The sequence below is a fragment of the Neolamprologus brichardi genome, chromosome 7, assembly GCF_056152115.1.
Source record: "Neolamprologus brichardi isolate AB-2024 chromosome 7, ASM5615211v1, whole genome shotgun sequence".
NCBI lineage: Eukaryota > Metazoa > Chordata > Actinopteri > Cichliformes > Cichlidae > Neolamprologus > Neolamprologus brichardi.
In genome coordinates, this window is record NC_142110.1 from 17,127,450 (window position 1) to 17,141,784 (window position 14,335).

Here is a 14,335-nt window from a genome sequence, read left to right on the forward strand (position 1 = left end):
CCTCACCAAGGGAACGACCCCACTTCAAGCCAACCCTCGGGCACACTGTCCTCCAGCAGCTCCCTGACCTCCTGCGGGCACCGAACCCGAAGCAGACACACTTTCGAAAGGTCCTCAGGGACACCCGTGGCTCGAGGAAGCTCAGCAGCTTGAGTGTGTCAAAGTGAAACCTGCTTACAGGAAACTGAGAAAGTGGCAGCCATCAGTAAACACTGTAAACGGTGTGGAATATCACTGTTTTTGTGTTGTTTGTTTTTTGCAGGGTATCACTAAAATTAGTCAGAAGTGACCTCAATCATCATTTTTTTGTCCCGGAAGTTTGCGGCCACATGTGAGCCACATGTTTTTGGCTGCTCAATATTAAAGCGTGCCAAGCCTGAAAGTAAAACCGACATTGCTTTTCTAAAACTGTGCTGAATCAAGTTCCATTTTGAAAGCAGCGGCTCCTCGTGTTAATCTAAAACTGCAACAGTGAGCTGTTTCAGTTACTGACACACGAAATACGCAGCATTTACTGGCAAAGGTGCTAAAAAACAACAACAAAATTATTTTTCAGGTATTTCTATATACACTTGTGCAAATTAAACAAATTTTAGGTGCTGAGCATACCCATGGATTTAAAAAATAACTGCCTTTTATTGAGTTATTATTTGTTTACCAGAGTCAATCTGACATAAGCATGAGTGTTAAACATCAGTTTGATTGACTTTTTACATAAAAGTTGGTATATTCCCATATGCACCCGTGATAGGTCTGTTAGTAAAGTGACTATTATTATCTAAGTTCAGTCTGAAATGCTTTAAACTCCATTGCATTTGAAAAAAGCTTAATTAGAGTCAATCCCCCAGATTTCTCTTACTTCCAGCAGAAATAAGCCCGCAGTGAGGTTGGTTTTGCAGGACTGATGCATTAACTTTGACAATACAGAGTTAGCATGTACTCTCAGTCAGCACACTCTCCGTAAGGTTGGTGACAACTTGGGTGCTTTCACACAGAAATCAACGTGCCTTAGGAGGTGTTTTGCTGTAACAATGCTGTCTCCCTGTAAAACAATTATTCTCTGCTACACAATGACAATCGGGTAAACTCCCCACAGAAACCCACTGGAAGCTCAATTTCAGGGTGAGATCCCTAAAAAACAAACTGCAGTGGTGTTTCTCCAACCATTTTCCGTGCAGGCTCCTGTCTGCTGCTGCTGTCGTCTTGGCCTTCACACAACAACAGCTGAAACGGCTTAAAGCTGTCAGTAATGGCTGTCAGTGAGCTCAGAGACTAGTACGGTCTGCGCCCTGCTTCAGGTAGTTTGAGAGGGTGGGGGGCGTGGAGCAGAAACACTGGGCATCTCTGAAATGTGGGGCAGTGACTGTGCAAGACGATACATGCACAGCAGCCAGTCAATCCTCCTGTTTTTTACAACCCCAGCCTCACACAGTTCACTGACGAGCAACTGCTCTCGGTGGTATTTGACAACAAAGCTGACACTTGATATTTAACCAGCAGCTCTCTGTGGCAGCGAGGATAAATTATAACCCTCTCTAGAGGTAGTTTAGTCGTTATTCGTCCAGCTCGGAGCTCCTCTCGCTGTTTGTCTTAGTTAAAGGTGGCCATTCGCCGGTGAATGGGGCAGGCTGAAGTGCTCACACACAACAAACGCTGCATTCAAACTGCGGCTGTGAAGTAAACATTGCTACGTTGTTCAGGCTGTGTGCGCCTCTAACTTGCTCTAACTGCGTGGTTTAGTTCACAGAAACTAGTCCCACAGCGAAAATGTGCGGACTCTCACCAGAAACGATTCGCGTTGGTCCGACCGGAGTCCCCGACCTCGGAGCTTCTTCTCAGGCCGGATGCCGTCTTTCCCTCCGAGTGTGAAAAAAGAAAGCACCGACTGCTTCTTCTTCTTTGTGGTTTCTGTGAGGTCGTAGATACTTTCTGCTCCGCAGTGTCGCTTATATCCGCGGGGCTGTCGCGTCCAGCGGCATGGCTTGTTTACGGGCTTCAAAGTTTCTCTCCCGGTAGAAAATAGGAAGTACTGTCGTTGGGTTTTCAGTCGAGGAGAGCGTAAGCAGTGCGGGGGACGACGGCGATTACCAGTTGATCTGAGTGTGTCCTCTGCCAGCTGACGCTGCCTGCCTGCCACCACACCGCCGTGCCGTCGAGGTGTCAGCGGGGAAACAGCGACACTCGATGGTTGTGCACAAGAGAGACCGATAGGCGGCCAGTGCAGAGCTACAGCGGCCCCTACTGGAGAATATTTGTATAGCAGGCTACCTAAAGTAGGGGGTGTCAAACACAAGGCCCGGGAGCCACGAATCGGCCCGAGAAAGAACCCAATCAGGTCCACTGGACAGCTTTGGAAAAGGGCGTAATTCCTACTGATAAAGACCTTCGCCACTGCCATTCATAAAACATCATTGTAATTAAGTAATAGATAAGCAATAACAACTAAAGTTCAAAAAGTTCCTGTTTGTTCACTATCTACTGTAGAATTTTTATTTTTTTTAATAAAAGGTCCATGGGGAGGAAGGGACATTTTCTGAGCAGTGAGCTACCAGAAGTTTATCTGTTATTATTTATTTTTTCCTGACATATTTACTGCATTTACTACAGCAGCATTTCTGTATTGTACAAGGGGGAAACTAGATTTACTAATTTAATTGATTTTTTATTATAATCAGTTGGATTAAATATGTTAAACATCTTTACACTGACAAAAAAAGGAGTTTTGCTTGTTCTGCATACTTAAAATCAAAATGAGCTGTATATGGCCCATACTGTAAAATGAGTTTGAAATCCCTGACCTAATCCATTAAAGATGCTTATTTCAAATTTCTTTATTTAATAATAATGGAAAAACTCGATCATAGATGTACTGCTGCAGGAATAAACCAGATCCTATAAATTAAATGTGGAACAAAGAGTGAAAGGAGTTTAGCATGTGAAGGACAAATATATTTTATTTGATTAAGACCTTCCATACGCCTGCAATAATCAAATACAGTGAGCATAAAGGGAAGCTAAAGTTCAGTAACCCAGTCATTCCAGTAACAAAAACTGCTGTTGCTGGTTTTTCTAATAGCCATTTGGTTTCCTCCATCAACTGGCTCATCTCTTTTTGATCCACAGGTTTCTTGCGTTATTTAAGAGACAAAACAGACAAAATGATAAGCTCAGCAAGTAATCCTCCACCAGGTTCAACCAGTTATTAAAAGTTTATAATGACGCTGAAGTTCCTTTTATTTGCTGCAATTTTCATCATAATTCGCAGGAAAAAAAGCTGTTAAATTGCCATTCAAAGTGTTCACTGACTCAGGACTGAAGCTCCTGCATTAAGTAACTTCAATAAAAGAAAAAAAAAACACCCCACCTTTCAAACTGCACATAGCTGCCGGTGTCAACATTAATAAAATGCTTTTATTTCAACCATTTTTTTCATTTAGAGGAATAATTAGGAATAGTGTTGCTTTTTTCACATGGACACTTTATTTTATCCAGTGGTCACTGACCTGTATCTCACTCATCTGCTAAGGCTTTTCTTTCTTCCTGTTTGATATAAAACAAGTAAATAAGAAATCGTCAGATATGTTTTATAGGGGTGCAACGATACACAAAATTCACACAGAGAATCATGTGCTAACGGCTGTCTAAATGACTCGGGTAAAGTTTGTAGCATTCGTGCTTGTTGTTTTTGTCTGCTTCCACTTGTCTTTGCACTAGGATGATGACGGAGTAAATGTGCAGTCATATTCGTTGTGTTCCCACTTGTGCTGTCAGCGTTAATCTTGTTGACATGACGTTAACGCCACAACACGGCAAATCTCCGTTAACGAGCTACCGCGGATTGCCCCGAGCGTGGGGCTGGACAGCCAACACGTTAACGAGCTAACTGTGCTAACGCAGTAGTTCCCACCAATGCAATTGAGCATTGCATGGCACATCCGACATACTGTTTTACTTTTGTCCATGACGTGCTTACCTTCAGGGTCATACATCACATGAAAACCAAAATAGTTCCAAACGCCAGATCTGAATGAGGGTGGGGGAGGTTCAATTTGCCATGTTGCAAGGAGAGCTTAACTTCTGTCTCGCTAGCTTGCCCTGCGCTCAGTGAATCTGCGTTCGACTACTCCGCCTAGGCTGCACTGTCGAGCGCAGATCCACTGAGCGCTCAACACAGACAGCATCGTCAGAAGGAAAGTTGATCAAATAAATTAAAAATTTTGTATTGTTCATACATATGCATACCGAACCGAAAGCACTGTATCGAACAATATTGTTGCACCCCTAATGTTTTAGTCTTTTGATCTGCTTCCACACTATTAAATTTACTGCATTATGCTCTTTATGGATATTCGGCACTGCTTGTATCTATTTCAAATTAAAAGTCTTTAGTCTTTTACTGCACAGAAACACTTCATTTCTTAACTAGGCTCTGCATCAGGCTAGATCAACAGTTGAAAAAAAGAAGTGCCAGCATGGCTGCAAAGGCTCAACTACGTGCATGGAAGTGGGTGAACATGTGATCACACATAGCACTACATACCTGGACTTGATGTCCAAAATGTGTGTGTTGTAATGAAGCGACGTCTACTGAAGCAGAGCTGGAGCCAGGCTGTACTTTCATGCAATACCACCCCGCACCACAAGATGGTGCAGTGAGATTTTTATTTTTGTATTTTTCTTAACCAGGCACAACATTATGACCATATTCGTATTTACAATAACAGCCCAGGAGCAGGAAGCATACCTGAAAACATCTAAACACACATACTGGTAAAATGGTGACAGCTTTAGTTACGGTCTGCAGAGAGTAATTAGAGAAAGTACCTTTAATGAAATGAATGAAAATTGCCCTATGAAGTAATATCTTTTCACAGTTGCTCAGATATTGTAAAGGAAGGTGTGGAAAGAAACACAGACACATGTATTTTTTTAATTTTTTGAAAATTTATTTATTTATTTAACAGGGGCGGTGCATGGTAATAAACATGAGTATAAAAATATAATGTAAACATGCCATATTGTTGCAAAACTAATAGTTTGCAGCTGTAGCCCCTGAGCAGGTCACAGAAAACTTGAAATTATTCAAGTCACAGTCTAGAAATATATAAACCAAATGCATGTATTATCAGCACACTGGGGTTTTTTCCCCCTTATGCACTCACAGACATTGTTGTTGCTGTTTAATGTTGCAGTTTTCTTCAGTCCCTATGTTGTTCTGTTTCACACCTACCTGAATAAAATACACTCACCACATATCTTCTCAAAACCCTCACTCCAGAATCTTCGTATCTCTCTGAGCACCAGTCCCCCGACTCCTGGATTTTCCCTCAAAACAATTTAAACATTCACTTTTTTCTGGGGCCCGGCCAGAGTACAGGTTGGAAGAAATTCAAGCAAACAGAGGGCCACATACTTTCCTGCACAACTCTTTGCCTAGTAGAGAGAGCGGCCTTGTTGAAGGGGCCCGTTTCAAAGGAGACATTTGGCAAGGAGTCCCTGCTCCGGCTCCTGGCCTCAACTGTTTTCTGTCACTTTTTTTAAAAAAAAGAAACATCAGTATTTTTGTTGTCTCCCATCCATCGTCTCTGGAACAAATATTATCCAGGAAGCCAGAGCATAAGCAGCCCGGACTATAATTTTTCTGGTTACACCTACAGTATGTTTTCTCTTCTTTATTAATAAAACAGTTGCAAGTGTCACTGATGCAATAGTTCCATAGATTGTGTCATTTCAGGTCATTTTAATTTCAACTAAAATTCATAGAAAAAAAAGAGAGAAGCTGAAATGAAACCCTCGGCACCTTCTTGTGACTTGGAAGCCCTCTGGCATGTTTGTTGGTTTCAGATCTGCACAATCACTCCCTCCCTGCACTGAGAAGCAGTCGATATCGCCCCGGGCGCCTCATCCCACCTCGCACATACGTCTTACTCCCCTCTCTCCCTCCTGCTCTTCTTCATCACTCACATCTCTCAGTATTTCAGAGTTTAAAAGATGTCCTGGACGTATGCAACCCTCTTGGCTCTCCTCACTGTGCTTTTTGCACTTTCATGTGAGTATGATGCAGGAGTGAGATTTTTTACAAAAAAAAAAATTGTCTTATTAGTTGGTTGCAGGCATGAGAAAAGCTGGATTCTGTGTTTTGAATTTAGACCTTTCATGTTTTGTGCTTCGACACAGGGTCTCCAGAGGCCAGCTCTGCAGCTGTGCCCGGTAGCACAGGCAGCACTAAAGATCCTCAAGGTCAGGGGCTGCATCAGCTGCGTTTCTTTTCCCTGCGTATCGCCCTGTGTATCACTTTACACTGTGAACTAAACTCCCTCCTGCTTCCACTGCAGGTCCACTGAAAAGGGTCTTCATGAAGCAGGCCGATGCCTCAAACTTCTTCAGAAGACGCAGCAGACGTGGTGTGAAGTCCCAGGATGAGCTGGACGGTGAGTTCACTTTGAGTCAGTTTGCAGTCGTTTGGAGTTTGACATGGTCAGCCAGGCTGTGTTTGTACGGTGAAGTCTGTTTGTGGTCAATTCTGGCATAAAATGCTAGAAAGTGCTAGCTTTTACCTGTAAAAACAAGAAAAACATTACTTCTGCTAATGTTCTGCTAAATGTGCTTTAGGGCTGTACCTTTAATACCCACACACAATTCAAGATGTGACAGAAAAAAGCTACAGTATCATATGCTGTAATCAGATCTAAGAGGACGTGGACAGACAAATTACCGGCATCAACAGGTCCTTAAAGACTCTCGGAAGAGCTGTTTATGTGTTATGTCATGATTTAAAATCACGTTGGAACTTCTCAGAGAAGTTTAAATCTAGATGTGAGGGACCAAGCAGTGAAGGCATAGAGGACGCAGAAAATACAGCCTCACGGTGGGTTCTATTTTATTTTACCTCAATAAAAGAGCTAAACTAAATATGATTCTACTCAAAAAATGACTTACAGAAAATTCACTAGGCAAAAAAGTATACACAACTTAAACACAAAGACACAAGAGGATAACTTGGATAGTGGTTTGGCCAAACCGTTAACATACAATAAGGGAAACTGAAATAAACACTAACTAAGCACAAAATAACCTAACTAACCCTAAAACACCCCCTTGCTGACACGCACATAGTTGGTCCTGCTGAGCTGGCGTTGTGCTTTCAAAGTCATGCTTTTTGCTTAGGCAGGAAACAGCCAAACCAGGTTGAACAAAAGAAAGAGAACCATGATATAATATACATTTAATTTGACAAAATACATTTTAGAAACCACACAGCGCTACTATGTGCGGACTTCATAATATCACTGTTAGGTTTAAGTGAAGAAATGAATGAATTACATTACTGAAATACATTTTTAACTGCAAAACCAAACCAATGAGGTGAGTGGACTGTTTTTTTACCAATGTGTGGCTGAGGCCATCACACCAGGTGTGACTGTAGTTGGTTATAAACAGAAAAATGAGCCTAGAAATGGGCTTTTTGTAAAGCTTTGAATATCTGATTGTTTAAATGATGGTTTAATTGTAAAAAAAGACAGCATGGGTGGAGTACAGGAACATGCAGAAGACTAAAAAGAGCAGGAGGAAATCTTCACTGTTACTTGAAGATTTTTTTTAATTTTTAATTTTTGGCACTGAAAGAAAGCCTGATACGTCAGGCTGATAAAATATCTCTGAGATCCACAAGCCTCAACATTCATCATGTGCACAAGTGAAAAATGTAGTGGTGCCGAGGCAAAGATAATAACGTTTTACACATTTGTCATCCTTATCCTGAACATAAAGATGTTTGATACTGTGCTGGGAACAAGTGTCAGAGTATTGCTGAACCCCAGTGATGAATGTATTGAAATAGTTTTATTGTATTACTTGTTTTATTAAAAATGCACTTCTGGTGTCTGTATTAATGATGAGATGACTCATAGAGATGCAGCCCTTTTGTTTCCTGACTCTGCTGTGAGGGAACATGTTTATGGCAGCCTGAAGGATTTTATAGTCATGGCAGCCAGCAGCTGTGAACCTTATTGTGGACCTGGCATGAACTGAGACCATCCCAGACCTCAGTTTCCTGTCCTGGCGCTGCAGCAGGACACACGGGGCGGCATGGAACCCACACCAGTTTGCTCCTGTCAACGTATTCGCATTACTGAACAATGTGTGGCATTCTTGAGCGATTTACCGCCGGCTGTTATGCACAGTTTTACCAGCAGGAAGGTGAGCGCGCACAACAATGCTGCTGTTCTGAACTGCAGTTGCATAACGTGTCGTACGTGTGATGACAGCGAGACACTTTGTGCAAAAACCCCCCAGAAAAAACAGGAGGAATAAAATGAGCACAAAGCAGAGAACAGACTGAAAAGACAGAGATGGATGAGTGAGTGGGTGAGTGGCTGTGAGTTGAATGTGGAATGTGCCAACACACAGGCAGAAAGGGGTCAGAGGGGAAAAAAAGCAAGTACCAAGTGAGAAAAACAAGCTGCTCACTTTGAAGAGCCTCTCGTGCTGCATTAAGGCATTTACCTGTCCTGCAGTTGGATGAAATTTTGAAGTATTTGATAGAGGCAGCTGTTTCAGCTGGCAGATATGATGACATATAGTTTCTAGTCAGAGTTTTGATGTCCAAAGATGGACATCGTAGTCCAACAAATGATGCTGTTTGGTTTCTGTGGGAGTCGGTCAGGGTGGATGTGCAGGGTGGATAAAATGATGGATGATTCGCTCTGCTTGTCAATTTCAATGGGGCGATCGTGGCTCAAGAGTTGGCAGTTCGTCTTGTAATCGGAAGGTTGCCGGTTTGAGCCCCGGCTTGGACAGTTTCGGTCGTTGTGTCCTTGGGCAAGACACTTCACCCGTTGCCTACTGGTGGTGGTCAGAGGTGTCCGGCAGCCTCGCCTCTGTCAGTGCGCCCCAGGGTGGCTGTGGCTACAACGTAGCTTGCCATCACCAGTGTGTGAATGGGTGGATGACTGGATGTGTAAAGCTCTTTGGGGTCCTTAGGGACTAGTAAAAAAGTAAAAAATACAGGCCATTTACCATTCTGAAAGAGATAAAATATTAAACTAAAGTCAGATGACCTCAGTACTAACTGTGCTGAATAAACTTTCACATGCTGGTGACAGATACTGCTCTGTAAGTTAATCTCTAAATCTTTTTCAGCTTGGTAATTTACAACTTGAATTCCAAGCAGCCGCACGTGTGCATGCCAACTTAAGCTGGGAATTCTGATGAAATGTCAAAGGCTGTTCAACTTTTCCAGTGTGAGTGGTTCGTCTTCGCTGAAATTGTGGTTAGGGTGTGGTCATTTGTTTGTTGTCGGAAACGGCGTACAAAGTATGCGGTATAACCGGTCTGACAATAGACGTTACAGCTAAGTCTGCTGTCACCCCTTGTGGTTCAAAGTGGTATTACATGCAGGTCAAGCCATAGTTCTACTTCAGCTGATACTTCTTTAACACAATACCTAGATATTTTTGGACATAAAGTCTTATTACAGCTCACTTATCAACCAATCAGCTTTCGACCAATACACAGTATCATCCACGTCCAGCAACATGCAGTTGTGAATCTGCAGGACTGCACAGGAGTATGTCTGCGTTGGGTGAAAACCCTCCTCCTCTCTGAAGCCTTGCTTTGAGTGCTCAAGCAGGGCAGAAAAGCACTATAAAAGAACCAGTCCATTTACGCTGTCTGCAGGAAAATACATACAATATGTGAACAGACACAGTCGTGGTATAAATTCCACATTGCTTGCCCTACAGGAGTGTTTTCTTCATTGTCTACCTGCTGATCAAGGATCCAAGGAGGATCTCTTTGTATTCTATTAGGAGACGTCAGTGAAAGTTTTAATTCTTCTAACTATCCATCTATTGTCTTCGACTTATACAATTCATACACAGTGTTTGCCTCACACTTCACAGGTCCTAGGTTCAAACACAGGCGTTTGACCTTTTCTGTATGGACTTTGCATTTTCTCTTTCTTGTGCTTGATTTCTCCTGTTTATCCTTCCATTAAAAATACAATAGGTTAAAGGTACTTATTAGGTAATTATACTTGTCAGAATTTCAAGCGGTTCTTTTGTGGTTACGCATATGTCTAACAAGTGGAAGATCCTTGTTTAGTCCCAAAAGGAGACACATATCTCTTTAGGGCATGCACAATCACACTGGATGGAAGGCCATCCAGTGTAAAAAATCCACCAAATCAAACATGTGGAGCTATCTGCTGTGGCAACCCTTGTAAATAAGGGAGCAGTTGAAAGTAACATTCAGTACTTGGCAGAATTTCACTAAAACAGTTACCAGTAGGGGGCAGCATTTTACCCACAACAGGGGTGTTTTTTTTTTTCTTCTGATATGCACTGATATATTTTTTTTATTATTCTCATTTATTTTCTGATTAGTTTTAGCTACACCTAGGGTGCTTTCTGAAGGTAACTCCTATCTCCTATTCCTAACCTCTTTTCCTTGACTTGACTATAAACATCATCGAGATCAAGGGAAAGTGGGTAAGAGAACTGCTAAGGACTTAGGAAAAGAGAAACCGTGAGAATTGGAACACTCTCACACTCGTCTCTCCTAACAATGTGACATTGTGTTAAAACTACAACGTACAGAAGATGAACTACAAAACGCACATCATATTTTGCCACAGTGTGTTCAAACCCTGTTGTTTTATGGGCGTCGTATAAACGAGAACAGCCTGTGAAAAACAGGAGTGTTTTTGTGGTCTGCCTTATGGAATATGTATTTGTAAGAGGAGGAGAGAATATTCTCCTCATCACTTTCAGGAGGAGAATATTTAAATGTGTCACGCAAACGTGTCTGTGGCACGCAATTTCTTGCAAATTACACGCTGAAAAAAATCCTGTCTTATGCCTGTTGTGGTTGTGATAGCTGCTACTAGGAGAGTTCATTTTTAGGAGGGCGAGATGTTATCAGAATGAGTGTGTAATCGGCACTTTGCGTGGATGGCTCAAAGCTCTTATCGCGGTGCCAAAATTTTGTCTCGGTCCTAAAACTCTTCACGCAGTCGTCACGCTGAGTGTTTAGAGGCGAACGCCACATATTGTGCCTCATGCAAATGCGTCTTATGCAAATGTACTGTTTATAAGATTGAGGAAACCTGCTGTCAGCTGAGACTGAATCACTTGGATGAGTGACAAAACGTTTTTCCCACGTAAAACGCTACGTCCAGATGAACAGAATCAACTTTTGGGGATTTACTTACCTGGATGATTGAGCATGCATCAAGACATATTGTGCCTCAGTCACATGGGATTTTACTGAAACTGAGCAGAAATTAGGTTCTTTTTCACAGCACTGCGCACACAGCGAACAATTTCCCTCTGCTGAATCTGTAAAGAATGAAAGTGTTGGTGTATTAGATTATTGCCTGAATGTTGTAATGTGCTACCAACACTAAGAAGCTGTGTGCGCTTCACACACATGGCACAGTAAGATAGTAACTGGGACTGCTGTTTACAGAGAGAAATGCTTGCATGAAAGTTTAACACGCATTGTTAGGAGATCATCCTGCAGTTGTGACATCACAATAATTTGCCTCACTTAAGTAAATCTGCCCAATGTCCTCTAATATCCTTTATTTACCATCATGGGGGAATTCAGGTGTTCCAGCAGTAAAGTGACAGGTAGCTGGAGCATCCAACGAAAACCTCCTCGGGGGCAAAAATGTTTGAGGAATCAGTCAATGGCACACCTGCACCATCTTGTGGTTCTAAGTGGTATTACGTGAAAGTACAGTAAGGCCACAGTTTTCCTTCAGTTGATATCTCTTCAGCACAGTACCTAGATCTTTGTGGACATAAAGTCTTGGGTGATGGTTTGCTCACGTTAAACTGATAGCTTATGTAATTTTGGCTTGGTTGAAAAGATTTGCTGGTTAAATAAAAGTTAAAAATGATGATTTATATGCCCAAGTGGGTTAAAATGTAAAACTGAATCGCTGCCACAAATCGTCATCCCCTGGATGAAGGAACAGCCCATTCCTCAAGTGATGCCAGTGTGAGAGCAGACGATCGCATTTCACAGTCTTTGTTACAGAAATCAAACACAGCAGTTACATTCCAAGTCTTATTATTATTATGAAATTCCCTCTTTGTGCTTTTTTTTAAAAAAACTTAGCAGTGCAATGCAAACCCTTTCTTCCTCTTCTTCTTCCTCATCTTTCTTTTTTGGAACATTGTAATGTGTGAATAGCGAGTCAGCGTGAGACTTTTAGAAGTCAGTTGGGGGCCTGAAATACAATACAGAAGTCTTCTGTCTCCTCTTCAGTGCTTCAGGCATCTATAGCTCGTCCATGTTTTCAAAGTGTCCCTGGACGCAGTGATTCAGTTCTGTGGATTTGTTTGAGGGAGCAGTTTTGTGATGTTTAACAGCTTGTGTGAATGCGTGTAAAAGTATGTGAGCATTAAATTTAAACTGGTTCTCTTTTGTAGCTGCTGTATTTTTCTGCACTTGTACGCAGTGTACAACTTCATGCCTCTACTCTTCTACTTCCTAGCAGCTCCATCTTTCCAGCTGATAGGAAGGCATTAGTGACTCAAATCACCACTTGTTACAACAAAGGTATGCAGAAGAACATCTCTGAACACACACTACACTGTAACTTGAAGCAGGTAAGCTACAGCAGCACAAGACCAAACTGAGTCTACAATTTACACATACTCATCAAAATTGGACAAAAGAAAATTGAAAAGAAAAGTTCAGTTTTGATTTCTGCTGTGATGTTCATCAAACAACATGAAAACAGCCTACATGAGTGTGGCTGTTGACTGCCTCCATCCTTTTATGACCCAGTTTGGGCCGGCTCTTATTTACAATGTTGCTTCAGGTCACTGAAGTTTGAGTATTAGTGAAACCGACTTTTGTTTTTGTTCTTTAATATCACAATAATCATCTCACTAACCTGCAGATTAATTTCTTTATCCAACGAGAGGACTGGTGTGACACAACTGGACTAAAGTACCTAACCTAAATAAAACCAGCTCAAACCTCGACAAACGACATCATGCATCAACCGGGATTATTGACTCTTCTCAAGAATAAATACTTGTCCTTCAGACATTTTTGTACTTTGAAGTCACGCATTAAATGCAGCTCGTATTTCAAAGGAAACAGTCCAGATAGTCACACTGAAAACTGGACTCAAGTAAATGAGTGCTTCAGTAATTTTCCTACCAATTAATCATTTCCTTTTACATCACCTTAAACAAGATTTTGGCGTTTATCTTTCTAAAATGCTCCTTACGCCTTGAAAACCTGACCATTTCATACTTGCTGTGCTTGCAGCTGAGCAGAGACAGATTTTGGCTGCAGATGAGCGGAAGAGAGAGTTTCACGAGGAGAAGCGGAACGAGTTTGAGAGCTATGCTGAAGAGGAGCATGACGGTACGTGGAGCATTTTCATCGGACGCAGGTGAAAAAGAAGAGTTCGTTCACTGAAATTCTCCTCCTCTACTTTCAGAGCAAGACGAGAGGAGCAGAGAGAGCACCGAGCAGTGGAGGGAGTTCCACTATGACGGGATGCATCCTGCCTACGAGTACAACCGTCACTCCACCTAAGAGTGATAAGAGGAGACGTGCGACTGCTACATAGCGATGCTTTTCCACACAAAATGTGACCGCTAACATAGTAAAGGCAATGACTATGCAATGTATTTTTTCGATTTTTAACTAGATTAATGATTCATAGATTAATCATGTGGTGTAGAAAATGTTAGAGAAGTGTTTAAAAACGGTCTGACAAAGTGGACAATGAAAACCAGCATAACAAGTTAACATCAATCAAAATGAAGAGCTTTTGGAAACTTATTTACCCCAATTTCATTAAAAAAAATTATTTATCCTCATTTTATTTACCCCCAATTTACAGCTGAGATCACCTAGATCAGAGATGTCCAACTCATCTTGGGCCACATACAGCCTACTTTCACCCTGAGTAGGCTGCACAAACTAAACTCCCTTTTCTGTCACTGTAAAAAAGTTTAACTACCATTTAATCCTCAAGATTTCTTAACACAGGAAAGAAAGGCGTGTGATCTCAACAGTGCATCTTAGTTTTTCTACATGATAAAGACATGTTCTTTTAGTAAACTAAAGAAATCTGTCATTGGGCTAAAATTGTAAGAAATAAATAAAATCCAGTTAAAAGTCCAAATGTTTATGCTTTACTTCGCATTTCCCAAACCTGTCCCGTGGGCCACACTCCTACAGCCCTATTCTGGCCCCTGTGCCTTATGTTTGACACCCCTGTTCTACATAAATAAAATAAATGTGCTGTACTGTGAAGAAATATGAAGTGTTTTATTCAAACTGTTCAACTTTTCAGGAT

At 41.7% G+C, this 14,335-nt stretch overlaps 2 protein-coding genes across 3 annotated transcripts in view; one reads left to right on the forward strand and one right to left on the reverse strand.

Moving 5' to 3' along the window:
• Positions 1-2,141, reverse strand: part of LOC102785064 (cyclin-dependent kinase 17-like) — a 35,307-nt gene extending 33,166 nt beyond the window's left edge. For both annotated transcript variants that reach the window (XM_035915121.2, XM_006782575.3), the window contains exon 1: positions 1,784-2,141. The gene's annotated coding sequence lies outside the window, so the exon portion shown is untranslated. The remainder of the gene's footprint in view (positions 1-1,783) is intronic.
• Positions 2,142-5,877: 3,736 nt separating this feature from the next.
• Positions 5,878-14,276, forward strand: ucmab (upper zone of growth plate and cartilage matrix associated b). Its single transcript, XM_035915427.2, has 5 exons — positions 5,878-6,049; positions 6,178-6,240; positions 6,336-6,431; positions 13,294-13,392; positions 13,469-14,276. The coding sequence occupies exons 1-5, from the start codon at positions 5,992-5,994 to the stop codon at positions 13,564-13,566; spliced, it is 414 nt and encodes a 137-aa protein (XP_035771320.1). The 5' UTR covers positions 5,878-5,991; the 3' UTR covers positions 13,567-14,276.
• The last annotated feature ends 59 nt before the right edge of the window (positions 14,277-14,335 follow it).

Coding starts and splice junctions, on each gene's coding strand:
- ucmab (XM_035915427.2), top strand. CDS start 5,992: ATGTCCTGGACGTATGCAACCCTCTTGGCTCTCCTCACTGTGCTTTTT. Junction 6,050..6,177: donor TGTGCTTTTTGCACTTTCAT/GTGAGTATGATG, acceptor GCTTCGACACAG/GGTCTCCAGAGGCCAGCTCT. Junction 6,241..6,335: donor CAGCACTAAAGATCCTCAAG/GTCAGGGGCTGC, acceptor CTTCCACTGCAG/GTCCACTGAAAAGGGTCTTC.